The 16,241-nt window shown below is 41.1% G+C and overlaps 2 protein-coding genes across 2 annotated transcripts; one reads left to right on the top strand and one right to left on the bottom strand.

Annotated features, from left to right (window-relative positions):
- The first annotated feature begins 1,705 nt into the window (after nucleotides 1–1,705).
- Nucleotides 1,706–4,729, top strand: LOC144645766 (macrophage migration inhibitory factor homolog). The gene is made up of 3 exons (XM_078505313.1): nucleotides 1,706–1,877; nucleotides 3,260–3,432; nucleotides 4,510–4,729. Exons 1-3 carry the CDS (start codon nucleotides 1,776–1,778, stop codon nucleotides 4,577–4,579), a joined length of 345 nt encoding a protein of 114 aa, XP_078361439.1. The 5' UTR covers nucleotides 1,706–1,775; the 3' UTR covers nucleotides 4,580–4,729.
- Nucleotides 4,730–6,651: 1,922 nt separating this feature from the next.
- LOC144645765 (fructose-bisphosphate aldolase C-like) lies at nucleotides 6,652–12,698 on the bottom strand. Its single transcript, XM_078505312.1, has 3 exons — nucleotides 11,944–12,698; nucleotides 7,596–7,760; nucleotides 6,652–7,151 (listed from the first exon to the last, which is right to left on the bottom strand). The coding sequence occupies exons 1-3, from the start codon at nucleotides 12,641–12,643 to the stop codon at nucleotides 6,946–6,948; spliced, it is 1,071 nt and encodes a 356-aa protein (XP_078361438.1). The 5' UTR covers nucleotides 12,644–12,698; the 3' UTR covers nucleotides 6,652–6,945.
- Between the last annotated feature and the right edge of the window lie 3,543 nt (nucleotides 12,699–16,241).

Here is a 16,241-nt window from a genome sequence, read left to right as displayed (position 1 = left end):
TCTCAGATTAACAAGTTTCCTGCACGAATTTCCCAGCAGAAGAATTTATACCGGATATAATTATCGACGGGACTTCATTGGATCTGGAGTGCCCGTCCACACGTAGTGTCAGAAGGGCAATGTGTTTTTATAATGTGCGTAATCAGTACTCCACGTGTGCTCCGATCCTGTCGCAGACCACGACTGGCCTCGCACCTTGAATCACGATTTTCCAGACGGAGGAGTAGGAAGGGTGATAAATTAACGAGGTAACTGCACGGATTTCCTAGCTAGCGGAAGAATTTTTTTTTATATACCGGATCAGGCTCCTGACCGGAAATAATGATCTACGAGACTTTGTCCAGTAGAGTGACATGCCCGTACGCACGAATTGTCAGAAGGGCAATGTATTTTAGTGTGGAATTTTTTTTACAAAAAGCATAAAATCATACCATAAAAGATGCCCCCACCCCTCCTCTCCGGCCCATTCTCAAAGCTTTCCACGTTTCTGATCTTGTTTATGGTAGGGATCTGAGTTTACACATCGCGTGGCTGTTCAATAGTTTGTCAAGCAGAAGAACCATTCCTTGTAACCAAACACGAGTTCTTATCTGAGGCCAGTTGATATAATGCGAACACCTGGTTTATGGTTGGCCCAAACGAATGTTTAGTCGTTTTATTATCTGAAAATCCATTTAAGATCGAATCCGCCAGGACTTCGAGTAGTTATTGGACAAAATTATGTGCCAAAATTATTTTCACCTTATTGCAAGTTTTTGTGTCACTGCTTCAAATATCTTATCAAAAGAAATCTTTTCTAGTAACACCAAACATCGAAAACCAATTTCAAAGTCCCACTGAATCCCACTGAATCGCTTTTTTAAAGACGATTTTACAAAATGGCTACACGTGAGATTTAGCCTATAGCTTGTGAAATTCATTTTTTCAGACTCTGATACGGGGATTGTTGTTGGTGCTTTCACGGATAATTTATACTTACCGGTACATCTTTACCTTTTATTAAGGGTAGGAGTCAAGAATGGTTCCTCAAAATGTCGCAGTGCTCGCAATGCTCGCAAAATTTTAGTGTGTGCTCGTTTGCTCGTGCTCGCACATTTTTACAAGTGCTCGCATGCTCGTTTTTTTGTGGAGGTAGGTTTTTGAAAAGTGCTCATTGCTCGCAAGGCTAATTTTTTGTCAATGCTCGTGTTCGCACAGAAAAACGCTGTGCTCGCATGCTCGCAAATGCTCGCAAAGACCATTTGATACCCCTAAGGGTAGCCGAAATAACGTAATACGATTTAGATTATTCTGGTACTTAATTTTTGTTCAACTGAAATAAATATTACTCGACTTCCTGGTGGATTCCATCAAAAAATGCTTATGCTATACATTGTAACACCGCTTGCTTTTCTGAAAGCGTTATGATCATACCCATCCCGGGCCCCACCTCGCTCTCTCTCTCCCCTGCACCACCCATCCCAGGGATCTGCGGTACAGTCTGTAAGTTGTTGATATCAAGTCGGCAACAAGCCCAGGCAACAAGCTCCCATGATCGTAAATAAGGTTTCATTTCTTCTTCTTTCTCTTCTTCTTTCTCAGTAGAAGAAGAAATACAAATAAGACAGAGAAGAAAGGAAATTTCCAGGGGGGGGGGGGGGTGGGGGGGGGGGGCATGCGACCTGCCGAAGTGGCTGGGACATTTCAAGACATCTTACACAACGAATTTGACTCTCTCTTTCGTGGAAGACAGCACGTTCACAAGTTTGTTCGTTCGAGGGAACCTTTCTTCAAAGATGCCTTCTTTTGATTTGACAACTAACGTCAAAGAAGTGCCTGCCGACTTTCATAAGGAAACGACGGACTTGATTGCAAAGCTTCTAGGAAAACCAAACTTCGTAAGTGTTCAAATCAGTCAAATGAATTTGTTCAACGTTGACCAGGACGGTCGAGGGGATAGACAGGGGCCAGTTTCTGCATGGTTGGGTTTTTGTCAAGAACAATCTTCTGAGTGTATGTAAGCTTAATTTCTCCTCAACAGGTTCAAACATGAAATTTAGAATGTAGCAAGTTAAACTTATTATATTAGTTGTTAACAACTCCGATCGATGGAAACAAAACAAAATCATTTTAAGCAGGTGGGAGGGGCGGGGGCGGGCTGCGGGGTGGAGGCAGCATGATATGGCTGAAGTTCAGTTTGAATTGGAAAACTCTCCTTCTGGGATTTTCAGAACCATTTCAGGCCAGAGTTTATCTGTAACTACAGTTTCTGCTGGTGGTGGAGAGAAGCACTAGTATTATAAAGAGAGTTAATATATCAGGCAATTCCTTAACTGCCCTCCCCCCCCCCCTCCCCCCACTGGGCAAATCCATGTTCATTTGACTGTTGGCAGTTTAGACGGTTAAATGCCTCACCGGTAAAGGCTTCACAGAACCTCAAATTCCCCAACCTTTTCGGATTTTAAAAACAAAAGGAAAGACTACAAAAAACAAAGGAAACTTTTAATACTCTTGCTTTCCGTGTAATCTGTCACAAGTTTCCTGTATTTAATACTTTATTGACAATGAATTCATACTTAAATGATTTTCGATAAACAGAGAAGCATACCATTACGAAAACAGAGGTAGAATCATGGAATGACCCAAGTACCATGAACAATCCTAGTGAATGAATTGATTGTGAAATCCTTTCATTTGAGACCACTGACTAGCATCAAATTTTCCAGTATATGGAGCTAGCCTCATTACCTTATTATAGGAAATTAACGCTTGTGTAAATTAAGGTATTTGAAATTAACGCGACTTAAATTAACGTGAATCGAAGGAAATATTACTTCCCAATAAATGAAATTAACGCGAAAGAGAGAGCAACATTTCAAAATGAAGGAAATTAACGTGACGTACACAAAGAAAAACACTTCTTGAGACAACAGGAACAAGTTTATTTCAACACTATGTGTAAAATCCGAGACGGAAACAATGTTCGTGGTACTAAACCTAAACGTATGGGTTGAGCGAAGAAATCTGACCGTTTCGAGCGTCCACCCTGAAGAAATAATGGTTTTTCCCAGGAGATTAGAACGTCTGGACTGTATTGAAAAATGGGGCCAAAATAATGAAAATTAAGGTCGTGGAAATTAACGCTCCACTTAATTAACGGCGCAGAAATTAACGTTAACAAAAATTAACGGGACTTAAATTAACGTGAATTTTTGATAAGTACAATATGGTGTAGTTTGTTTGTTTTATTGTACTTTTAATTATAACTTGTTCTGCACAGGTGGTTGGAGTTAATGTCAATGCTGGTGCCAGATTGACATTTGGAGGGACAGACGAACCAGCCGGTATTGTTCATCTGTATTCAGCAGGGTGCCTTGGACCAGAGGAAAACAACTCTTATACTAAAGCCATAGCTGAGCACATTCAGAAACATTTCAACATCCCAAGTAACAGGTAGCTACTAACCTTCTGAGATTTTGCTATGGCAAGCAGCATTAATACTTAACAAAAGCAATAGACAGTGTTAACTTGATGGCAGTGATCTAAACTTATAACAAAATCAACTAAAAATATATATATAATGATGATACAAGTATAACTAAATGACTTTAAAACAGAAAAAAGTACACTTTAAATAAGAAAGGAAGCCTGTAGGACTTAGTGCTAGGTGAAGACTGCTAATGGACTTGCAAATTTTGTTTCTTACCAGTGGCGGATCTAGGGGAGGGGCCTGGGGGCCTGGATCTCCACCTTATTTTTAGGTCAAACTAAGGCCAAAGAGCTGAGAAAAAATCATTATTTTCCAGAGTGGGCCCCCTTCTTTCATGGCCTGGATGAACCCCCCTTACCTAAAGGTCTGGATCCCCCACTGGTTACTGTAAAAGTGTTGTGGCATTAACGTTACTACGGCCAAACCTGTATTGTGGAGAACCTGTATATACAAGTGGCTCAATTAAACAGCCACTTCTAAAAGTCTTTAACATTTCTCCCTTTATTAACCATCAATTCGCCCTCTCTTTAGCAGTAGTCTTCTTTTACAAAGTTTCAAACATCTTTTTATTGTTTTCCATGGCCTCTGCAGTGTCATTGACCACTTTACAAAAGGAAACCATACAAGTGTACATTAAGTATGGCTATTAGTTTTTGAAAGCCATAAATCATTTTTACAAATGATCAAGAGAGACATATAAACCAGTCTTACTATGACCAATAGTCATTCTGTTTGGGGCTTCACGCATGCAAAATTCATATTTGCAGTTGGCAACCTGTGTTAAATTGTCAACCTGCATATATTTAAGTGCTCATTAAGCCATAATTTCCCTAAGGATAACTGCTTAAGACAATTGCTAACGACAATTTGAAAGCAGATGACTATACTTGCTCAACCTACCTATTTTGCTCATTTACAAGTTTATTTTGATGCTTACCACAATCTGAGCCTCGTAAAGGTTTAAGTTTTCTTTTGAACTTCCTCCTTTGTTGAATAAAGTTACTATTCTATTTTTTTATAATTTACATTATTCCTTGCAGGTCTTTGATCTTTTTCCATGACATTGCAAGAACCCACTGCAGCTTTAATGGCAAAACCTTAGCAAGTTAAGGTGACTACACCAAATCTTACAAAGATGGAAAACGTTTTTAATATAAAGAAAATATTGTGTAGTATAGTGGTAGGCTAGCTTGCTACGTTGAATTTTATAGATAAAAAAATGTAAAACCAAAACTAAATAAAATTAACTCAGTGATTGTTGTTTTTCCTTCCATGTGTTTTGTAAGCCAACTAATAAAACTCAGAAAAAGAATTTTGTATTTGCTGTTTTCAAATATCTAAGGAGAGAAGTCAACAGCAAATGCAAAATTCTTCAAATGGCTAAGACATACCATAACAACAGTAGTGCACAACAGTATTTTAGGCGAATTTACCTTTTTCAGTACAATTCACTTGTATTTTTGCTATTCAACAATTTCTGAGTCAATTACAATTACTATGTCCGTGAAAATAAACATGCACAAGGTTACACAAGCAGGATGTATGGGCTCCTTGTGTTGGGGGGAGGGGTGGATAAAATTTTACTTGATGAGGTGACCAATTTTTTCTGCAAGTCATTCTCCTAGGTAACATGTTTTTTGCAGCTTGATAAACTACCCGGCCTAAAAGGTACCAAAATAGATTCAACAGTGCTCATTCAAGATTTAACAGCTAATGGTGCTTTCCTTTGGGATGATCCGATTGATGATGAATGATCCAAGATCACTCAGATCATTGTGCATCAAATGAACCCCGTGAATCCACTCTGGGCAAGGATTCATTGGTTCCTTTGATGCCCCTTGATCTGAATGATCTTGGATCATCGATCCTGTTCTGGATCATCCCAAAATCCCAAAAAAGAATGCGTCCTTAAAGGTATGATGATCTCTCCAATCCTAAGTTTTTATGATTGCTGATTGATGTCATGACTGCCACATGCATTACTGACTTTTTGCTTGGTCACATTAGATGCAAAAGGGGTTGGAAGAGGCGAGGAAAACAAGTGCAAAGCCTTGTATATATTTGAAAACTAAAGTAAACTGGACGATTTACATATTAACTGTAGCCTATGCATTTGCCAATGGTCAACTCAGGCCTCTCAGTCATGTCCTGGGAAACCTCCCATCAGTGGGTACTTCATAATCCGATGTGGACAACTTTCCCAAGGTCTACTTTGATAGACAAATGATGCATGACTGAAACTTTAAAGAGAATAAGAGGCTCCGTGTTGGGACGCTTGAAACCCGCTGCGCGAGGTAAGTGCAGGTGCAGGTGACGAGAGAGCCAGCACTCTCCGTTTTCTTGCGGCTGTACTCAGTTAGCTCAACAGATTCTCCCAACGCCTCTGTGGACGAGAGAGGTTAGACAGTCTGCCAACAGCGTTTTTTCTTTCAATTATGAAGAACCAAGAGTAGCAAGTGCGCAAACAAGAACACTGAGCGTGAAAATAACGAGCAAAAAAACTTACAGTGACGATGACTTCCACTGAGCTTTTGGCACAAGGATTTCTGGTATTTTTGGGTAACCAGTGAGAACTACCAATCATAGGTCATGGTGGATACCTAAAGCCTCCCAGAAGACTGCAGTGCTCAAAGCGGCTGAAGTGACAAGTTCTATACTGTCTTGTATTTTAAAGCCATTCGAAAGCTCACTGGTTTTGAGTTCTCCTCACGCCACCAACCTTAAATGGACACTTCTCTGAGACACTAGACCACAGTCCCAAAGATATCAACTTATGGAAGAGGGTATTCTTGTTATAGAGTAAAACTTTACACACTTGGTAAACTATGCATTGTAGAGTAAACTGAACTGAGAGGAAGTCAAGACCGTATGGCGCACAACTGACAAACAACTTGTGGCTGCTTTAAGCTCAGACGAAGAGCATTTGCACCACTGGAGAATCACAAATGCCAAGTTCTGATCCGAGTGAGAGTAGTGAGACATTCCAAGAGACAAGTGTCTTGCACAAGAACGCATGGAGCCTGACAGACTCCAACACACTACTCATTTGGCATCGGTTTGACAAGTAGTGTCTCAATTTTATGATGTTAGTAAACTCATGCACAGCATAAAATAAGTAAAAGCTTTAACGGAGATTCTCTCGCAAAAAAAAAAAAAAAACAATCACAAGTCGTAAATATTTCACTTCGTCTGGTGTTTTATTTCACACATTTTCAGTTTTTCGTTTCGTCTTAGCGAACCTTTCAAGGAATTTAAGGTTCTTACATCTTAACTATTACCTACACCTATACAGAAACTAGAGTCAGTGAAAAAGACACTTTCCTGTTTCTGAATTATTTTCTAAGTAACCCTACATTATTTTTTTGTTTAACAATGTTTTAAAAGAAAGACACCTAGCAAGTTCCCCTCATTTGTTTTACATCACTGTGCACTACTACATCAGTCACCTGAGTACTGTCAGAGATGTTTTATAACTACTAATTGGCGACAAACAGGCTTTGCCCTCCAGCGACACTAAAGCTTCCATTTAACTGCCCTTTGGAAGCTGCTCCATTAGCGGCAGCACGCTTTAGGAACTCCGCCTGCCCAGCTTTCACTTGATCTGTTTTTCCATTCCAGGCCTTCAACACACTTGCTTGAAGAGCACGACCAAATGAAAATGTTAGGCTCCATGGCTTCTTGCCTGCATAACAGCAAGATAAGAAAAAATTCAGCACTGCATATAAATGTAACTATCAGAAACCCACGAAACTATGAACACTTTGAGTGTTTCTAGCAGTATCTCTAGCAGTAGACACACTCTCGTGGTTGCCACAGAAATATCAGTTTTCAAAATGTCCCGACTTTTCCATTAAAAAGATACACTTTCCCGGACCAAATAAATACACAAAAATTGTCAGATACAGCGCAGCAGTCCCTAACCTTCAGCTGAGGATGGAAGATGACCGATATTTCAAGCTACGATTGCATTACGTTTAGTTTGAATAGTACTGTAAGTCGTTTTTGAACTAACATATGTAATACTTGTACGTAAGTGTTATTGCTGTTGTCAATCCCTGATGCCATAACCATGGAAACCCCTTATAATCAACCACAAAAGATGAAAATAAAGCACATTTGCATTTACCTGGATATTTGTTGATAGCATTCAAGTTGATGGAAGCTTCTTCCTCAGACTGTCCTCCAGACAGAAACACAATTCCAGGCACAGCAGCTGGTACAGTACGCTGTAATGCAGTAACAGTGGCCTCAGCATTCTGTTCTGGTGTGTACTTAGTAGGACAACTTTGGCCTGACAAAGAAGAAATTAAGGACATGCTAACGTATTGGGCCAGGTTTTTGAGAGCTGAAATACTAACCAGGATTAAAAGTTGATTGAGGGTTTAATTTCTCTTTGTATAAAAGTATTTTTATTCATAATGTTTTGCAGAATTTGTGACAGTCAACATCAAAACTAGAGGACAAAAATATAAAACAAAAGTTCATTAAAAGTTAAAAAACTGGAAATAGGACCTAATAGGACTGAGTGGAGTCCAATTCGGTCTGTAATCATACAAGTGATTACGCGGGAGTCCGATTTGCCTTAACCACGAGTATGATTACAAACAAACTGAACAACACGAAGTCCTATTACCTTATTGTTACTTATTTTCGCGGGACTTAATTTTCGCGATTTTTAAACAATCGCGAAAATAAAGTCCCGCGAAATATGCTCGTTTCATTTTCGCGAAATTAAGTTCCCGCGAAAATAAGTAACAATAAGGTACCAATTAATCATAAGTATTATAACAAATTTGAGGAATAAATTTAGACAAAGCGGAGCCTGTTGACCATCCATCGTCACTTCGTAATGGGAAACTGGAATACCAAGGTGGGAGAGAGACAGGAGGGCGAAAGCAGCATCCTTCGAAAATACACTCAAATTGTTAGAGAAATGACAGTGGAGATCGCTTTGTGACCTTTTTGGCATCCAATAGCCTCACTTATAACATTAACCATGTTTCCTCATAAGGATGTGCACAAGTACACATGGACATTCCAGACAGTCAGCACCGAAAGCAGATCGCCAGATCGACCACGTGGCAGTCAGGTCCCAGTTTAAGAGCTCACTTCAAGACACGAGGGCCCCGACAGAGGAACCGATGTCACACCTATGGCCAAACTCAGTTTAAGCAGCACAGACAAGAAACAAGAGATAACTGTCAGGTATGAAGAGAGCAAGCTGAGTCGAGGAAAAGATTCAGCATCCTGGTCAGAACGACACGGTCGGACACGGATGACCACCAGAACAGTGAGCAGCCTGACCTAGCCGCAAACGTTACGTAGAGCAAAGGTGGCAGAAGATCAATACCGCCTACACCGAAACAGCATTGAATGTACTGGGGCGCAGGAAGAAGAAGTGTCAGAGCTGCCTGGATCAGCACGGAAAGTTGGAGAAGGATCAAGGAGAGGAGAAGACTAAAGAAGAAGATAGACGATGCAAGATCAGAAAGGCTGAAGAAGAAAGACCGATATGAGTACAGAGGGAAGGATAAGGAGGTAAAGAGGAGTCTCCGAAAGGATAAGAGAGACTGGACAAACAGCATCGCGCAAGAAGCTGAAGACGCTGCACGTCAGGGCCAGATGAAGCGAGTATATGTAGCAACTAGGAGGTTCTGTTATAAAGGACCAATAAGGAAGGGATGGTGAAGAGCAAAGACGAAACAAGGCTATTGGCCGAAGAAGACAAGGTCAAAGCTTGCCGGGCGAAAAAACTTTTTGAAGGTTCCGAACAGGCCAGTGCCCGAAGTAACTGCAGAGGTGAAGATGACAGATGAGATGAATGACAGGATTAATACAGAAGAAATACCAAAAGATGACACTAAGGGCGCTTTTCATTTGTCAGAACTGGCCGCCCAGACCGGTATATTCGAGTACAGAATTCCGTCGTTAGTCGGATGTTTCTTGTCAAATCGATCAGTCAGGACATTATATATTGTTATGGTGGATTTGTGAGAAAATCTCATTAAGAACCACTGGACCGCCCGGCCAGTTCTAGCAAATGAAAAGCGCCCTAAGACCGCCCTGGGGACACAAAAAGCGACAAGGCGCCCAGGTACAGATAGCATTACGGCAGACCCTCTGAAGGCTGATACCGACACTACAGTAAGTGTCCTGTATGAGCTATTCAACACAACTGATGGAGGAAGAAAGTGTTCAAGAGCAGTGATCCAAAGGTCTCATCGTCAACCTTTTCAAGAAAGAGTCACTGAGCATGACGAGCTCCGGAAACTGGAGGGGTATCACCCTATTTCCACTTTAGATAAGGGATGGATAGAGTTCTGATCAAAAGGATTGCTGCAGGGACAGAGGCTGACTTGAGAAGGGAACAAGTTGGATTTAGGAACATCAGGAACATCGTTGAGCAGGTAGTTAATGCTACTCTAGCCGTTAACTGTGTTTCGTAAACTACGAAAAGGCCTTCGACAGCATACACAGAGACATTCTCTGGAGATCATGATATGCTATGGAGTACCACCTTAGATCGCGAGAATGGTGTAAGTGATGTACACTAACTGCACAAGTGCAATGGTGGATGGCGATGGAAGAACAGACTTGTTCGAGGTAAAGTCAGGTGTCAAGCAAAGATTCAATATATCACGGTTCAATTTTTTTGGTGATCGACTGGGTAATGAAGAGGACAGTGCATCAGGTGAAACATGACGACTATACTAGGAGACTTAGGCTTCGCAGACAACATGGCTCTCATCTCAAGCACATTCGCACATATTCAGAAGAAGATTGATCGCCCGAATAGAAACGGGAAAGGAACCGGATTGAAAATCAGCGCCAAGAAAACCAAATTTAGGTATCAATGTAAACAACAAGAATCAGTGTAAACAGCAACAACGCAGTCGTAGTTGATGGGCAAGAAGTAGAAGACTTGAACAGCGTTGACTACCTAGAAGAGCATCATCAAGAGCCGCCTAGGAGAGCTGGTCAACATCTGGAAAGAAGGTCAACTAAGCAAAAACACAAAGATCATGATTTTCAAGTCCAGCGTCATGGCATTACTACTTTACATATGCGAGACTTGAAAAGTACCAAGAGAGATGAACCAAAACTGGACACATTTCTACACAATATACTGGCCAGTGAGGGTGACGAAAAGGTGAGGAGACGAGCTAGGACTTGCACTATCAGTGAGCAGATAAGGAGACAGAGGTGGCGCTGGATAGGGAATGTATTGCGGATGGATCACCAACAGAATCCGCACATTGCTCTGGGCACCAGAGCAACAGAATCCGCACATTGCTCCTCTGGGCACCAGAGGAAAAGAGGAGCAGGGGGCGGCCAAAGGAGACTTGGAGGAGGACTGTAGTGGGAGAAAGACAGAAGTTGGGTTTTGCCACCAAGACAAAAGCTGCCACCGCTACAAGAGATAAAGCAGAGTAGAGAAAACGAGATAATGGCCATATTTTCCCAGAGGAGAACTAGGAACTAAGTCAGTAAGTCAAGAACCAATCAGTTTCGAGGATTGTGTTATAGTTATGATTAATACTGGCAACATTATATGGATCTTACTTCAAGCCCTATGACTCTTGTGGTATTCAATTAAAGAACTACTGTAGATGAAGGTAAAATCTTCAATCAAAATTTAGAAGAAAAAAAAAACGTTCAATATAAGTACAGTTTATTTTCTTAGGCTCAACACGGATTGATACTTAGGTGTATCTAAATTAAGAGGCAATTTAACAGCCATATCTGACCTCAGGCAAAGTTAAGGATTTTGTTTTCCTCGATTTTTTTTCTTATCGTGTTTCTTAGTGCTCCTATCTTATAGAGATATCGATTTTTGGACAAAATACGTACGAGGAGACGAGATCGGCGAAGCTGAAATTTGTAAATTTACCACATGTCAGCAATGGTAATTTCGAGTGGGGAAGTCTTCTTGCTAGGGTCTTCATCCATTTATCGGTTTTCTTCGGTGTTATGGTTAAAAAAATCAAATCCACACCACTTTCCATCAAATGTTCTTGATTGTCTAAGATTTTTTTCTACTTTCAAAGAATCGAATCTTGGTGTATTTTAAAGCTGGTTTGTTTTTAGTGGGTTCAATAAAATTGCTGTACCTTATCATACAATCGTACTGGTTTCCAAGGACAACAACATGTTCGCTGAAATTATGCATGGACACGTTGCCAATTTACATAAATTGAAAATATCTTAAAATTGAATATATTTGATAAAAAAATGTTTCATAGACTTTTCACAAACCAAAAATTCTAAATTTACGTTGTACACGGTTTAAAAGTTTCAACAAACGCACAGGAGGTCGGTATATCAAAGATCTTTATTTATAGCAAAACAAAACCATTTATTGCTTTTATTGTGATAATGACGGTGTCCAATATGGAATCCAAACAACTCTTTCTGTAACCAAAAATAACAATAAATCGTAAAAAGTGCAGGTTAAACTTCAATTTTTCGCTTACCAGCCAAGACCATGTTAGGCTTCAGAAGTGTGCCTTCGAGATAAATATGGTGGTCAACCAAGGCTTTGTAAGTAGCTGACAGCACGGCTTCCGTGACAGTCTGGCATCGCCCTAAAGTATGATCACCATCGCACAAAACTTCGGGCTCAACGATTGGAACGAGACCATTCTGTTGGCAAATGCTAGCATAGCGAGCGAGACCAGTGGCGTTTTCTTTCATAGCCAACTCCGAGGGTGTATGATCAGAAATTTTGAGCACACAGCGCCATTTTGCAAAGTCGCAGCCGTCTTTTTTGTACTGAGCGCATCTTTCGGACAGGCCATCAAGTCCTTGAGTTGTGCCTTCGCCGATGGATCCTGCGAGGGGTACAACACCTTTGTCCACCTCGATTCCCGGGATTATTCCGTTGTCCTTCAGAATCTTCACAAAAGGTGTTCCATCGTCTGCCTTTTGATAAAGAGCTTCATGAAAGAGGATGACACCGCTTATGCTCCTAGACATTTCTGCTCCGGACGTGAACAGAAGCTGCCGATAGCTGCGGCGATTTTCTTCGGTGTTCTCTACTCCGATACCAGCGAGTCGTTTGCCCATAGTTCCAGTGCTTTGATCTGCAGCCAAAATACCCTTGCCGGGTACCACAATGGCCTCGGCAATTCTCTTCAGCTCAGCTTTCAGTTCGGGGGTCAAAGGAGCATCCATGATGTTAAGGCAAAAGTATTCTAAATCCTCCTTTGTTTGCCAACTCGCACGCCAAGCCACGTCCACACCTGCTTATCTACTCAGGGTGCCTGAGGGGTTTTTATATGCAACTTTTTCTTCGCAGATTGGCCCTTCGTCCACGGCAGGTATTTTTTGCTGGTTGCAGGTTGAAAGTTGACGCGGCCTGTTTATTCGAGGTAAAGTCAAATAAACCTTTAACTGCAAGCAAGGGCTTGCAGGCTTTAGGCTAACCGGAGTGCTATGGCTAACCGAAGTGCTAAGTAGACTCACTCAAACTCAAAAAGCGATTCTTTAGCTTCCAACCTGCAACCGTCAAAAAGTACCTGGCCTTTCGTCCACACGTATCTGGTTAAAATACTTAAACGGTGACCCAAAATGCAACTTTTCAAAAACGCTCTCTAGAGAAGAAAGTTTTGAAAACGCCTTTGTATGGATTTGAAATAAAGTTGAAAAATATATCTTACTACCATTAAAAAGCTATAATAAAAATATAAACCTTACCTTGTTTCGGGGGGGGGGGGGGGGGGGCTTCAGCCTTCCCAATATTTCCGAAAAAATAAAGACTTACTTAGAGAAGAGTCTCTTAACCCCCCCCCACACACTTTAAGTCACTAGTCAGCTCCCCCCCCCCCAAATTTAGCAAAATGTTCCGCCGTCCCTGTAACTGGGACATGAAGAATACCACAGAGCAACAACGCACTTGCATCATGAGGACTCTCTGTACTAAGCTGACGACATAGCTTTACCCTCTTACATGCAGACTCACACACAACAGGAGAGTTCGGGGTTAAATGACCTAGCTAGCACCATCGGCTTGAAGAGTAATGTGGCTAAAACAAATGTTATGTCCAACGACCCTGACAAGGAAGCCATCCTGATAAACAACCAGTCACTGGAATATGTGGACAAGATTGCCTCCTTAGGAAGCGTAATGTTAACTTGCATGGTGGGACTGAAGAAGACATCGCAAGACCTGCATTTGCCAGTTCGAGACCAATATGGAAATCTAGCACCTACAGCCGTAAGACCAAACGATAGGCTGCACAAAAGTTATGTTCTATCGGTACGTATTTATGGATCAGAGTGCTGAAGAATGACTGAAAAGAATAGCCACAGGATTGCCATCTGTCTCAGGAGAATCATGCGAGTGTCATGGCCCAATAAAATCTCTTATTCCAGACTCCTACAAGCCACAGGAAAGAAACAATGGGCACAATTCTTCGGCGAAAAAGATGGAAATGACTTGGACATGCGTTACGAATGGATCTTAAGCGTCAAAAATACGCGCATGCAAGGACAGCGCTAGCCCTGGCATGGATTCCAGAGGGACGAAGGAAAAGGGGGCGACTACGAACAACATGGAGGAGAACGATACTGGGAGAGATGAAGAACACTGGCATTGGGTAGGAGAGCGTCATAAGATCAGCCCAGGACAGGGCGGCTTGGTGGGACCTTGTAGAGGCTTTTGTGCCACTGGGCCGAGGATGAGTGAGTGAGTGAGTGAGTGACTGACTGACCTTAAAAAGAAAATCAAGATCTCTTCGAGGTATCGACTTTTTTGCATGAAGTTAGTTGGTAGAAGGTTATCCTGGGCATTGTTGTTCGAACGTATCATGGAAGAATTAAACGTCTTTCAGTTCAAGCATTTTTATTTTATTTTCGCGGGGATGCTATTTGTCATGCGCGGCTGGGCGCTGCGACTCATATCTTTGGCTTGGTTAAAAATGGTAAACTTTGACGCTTGCCTTTAATCAGTGATCGAAATAGTTGTTTCCTTTCGGTTAGAAGACTTCGGCTTAATGCAGGGTTCCCGATTGAGGTTACGCACGACAGAGTTACCTTTTGTCTCGTCACGCTATTCTCCTTCCTTTTGCTTGTAAACAAGCAAAAAAGTCGAAACAACAGGTCACACTAAGTTTCGTGTGAAGGCAGATCTACTTAATGAAATAGCACTGACAGTCGAAGGAAGTGTTAGTCCATGATTGTAGAGGCTATGAAGAATTCAGGGTAGATACAACATGTAGAAAATTCTGCCCAGCAACGTAACTCGCTTGCTTAAAAGAAAAAAAAAATTGCAAAGACCAACGTGGCGAAATAAAACTACTGTGGTCTTTTTACTGGAGTGGATCCAATCAGACTATAAACGAAAATATTTTAAAACGCAAAGGCTGTTAAACGGCACGGGAAGCATACGGTGGAAGCTCCCCGGGGGGCTCTATATAAAACGGACGGGAGCTCTCGACTTTATGACAAAGAGACCACTATGCAAATCCTAAGTGAGACCAAAAGTCTGAAAACACTCTTAAGGAGAAGTGTAGTAGACTTAGACTTTTCATTTCCCTATCATGAACTCATTAAGACGGACGCACATTTTACGACGGTCCTTGCAGATCCCCATTTAGCACTTTGAAGTTGTCTTGGGGCTCCCTGGGTTGGGGAAGGGAGTTCTGACAAGTCATTACTATCGTAGTACTAGTTATCTCCAGCTTGATAGATTGGCCTGAAAGGTACCAGAATAACTTAAGTGATGGTCATTTTAGATTACAACACAGCAAAAGCAAACTATGAGTTTTTAACCGCTTATAGTCCAGTCTCATCCTCAGAGGCAACTTTTCTATTGTTCAGCACCAATAAAGCAGACTGTGGGCAAGTTCCATTCTTTGCGCATGTACAGAGTGCTCATTATCAATTGTCAGCCAATCAGCTTTAAGCAGAATAATGTCAGTCTGTGCACAACGACTGGAAGTCTGTGACCTGCAGGCTTTCAAATTGGAGCACAAAAAGTAAAGTACCAACCATAGATTTACAAATCTGCAGTGATGTCTGAAAGCATTTTAGTTAAGATCACGTTTGAGTTGTGCTATTTCTATTTCACACCTATAAATGGCCTCCTCCCTAAGCCATTACACCTGTTGGTCGCAAAAATACCAACTAATGGGGTAGTGTATTCTTATTGAGCAAGACTTGATGAACTTGGCATGGTAGAGGAGTGAACTTTGGAAGACATGTTTAAACTAAAAAATGGTCAATGCACAGAGCTCATGCATAGTAGCTGCAGACATCAGTTTCAAAATTCCCTGACTTTTCCCTGAAAAAAAATTTCCCTGACCAAATAAAATGCAAAATGTCAGATATAGTAGCAGCCTCCAGCCTCTTGAGCCTAAAAGAAAAACATCGCTGAGAATGTTTCTTCCAGCCCTCAATTGTGTGAAATCAGGTGTTATTTGAATTTTCCTAACATTTCTTCAAAATGTCATTTTTCCCTGACTTAACATTTTATAAAAGAAATAAAAAACTTTCTCCCTGTGCATTGTTCAGTTATATAAGCATGTGGGAATTTTTAAGAACAGTCGAGAAGTGCACTTCTTTTGTGCTCACAGCTTTCGTGTTCTTAAAAATTCTGGCATGATTATATAACCCAATAATACACTCAGGTGCATTTTTATTTTAATTACCAGTAAATGGCTGTTGTGCATCCTACAGGTTTAAGAGTAGTGTCTCATGATCAAAAGTTACATCAAATAAGTTAAATCTTGCAGATAATCTCGAAAAAAAAAAAAAAACAATCAAGAGCAAA

The sequence above is a fragment of the Oculina patagonica genome, chromosome 3 (genome assembly GCF_052425735.1).
Source record: "Oculina patagonica isolate OP01 chromosome 3, crgOcupat, whole genome shotgun sequence".
Lineage (NCBI taxonomy): Eukaryota > Metazoa > Cnidaria > Anthozoa > Scleractinia > Oculinidae > Oculina > Oculina patagonica.
This window is presented reverse-complemented; position numbering and strand designations above follow the sequence as displayed.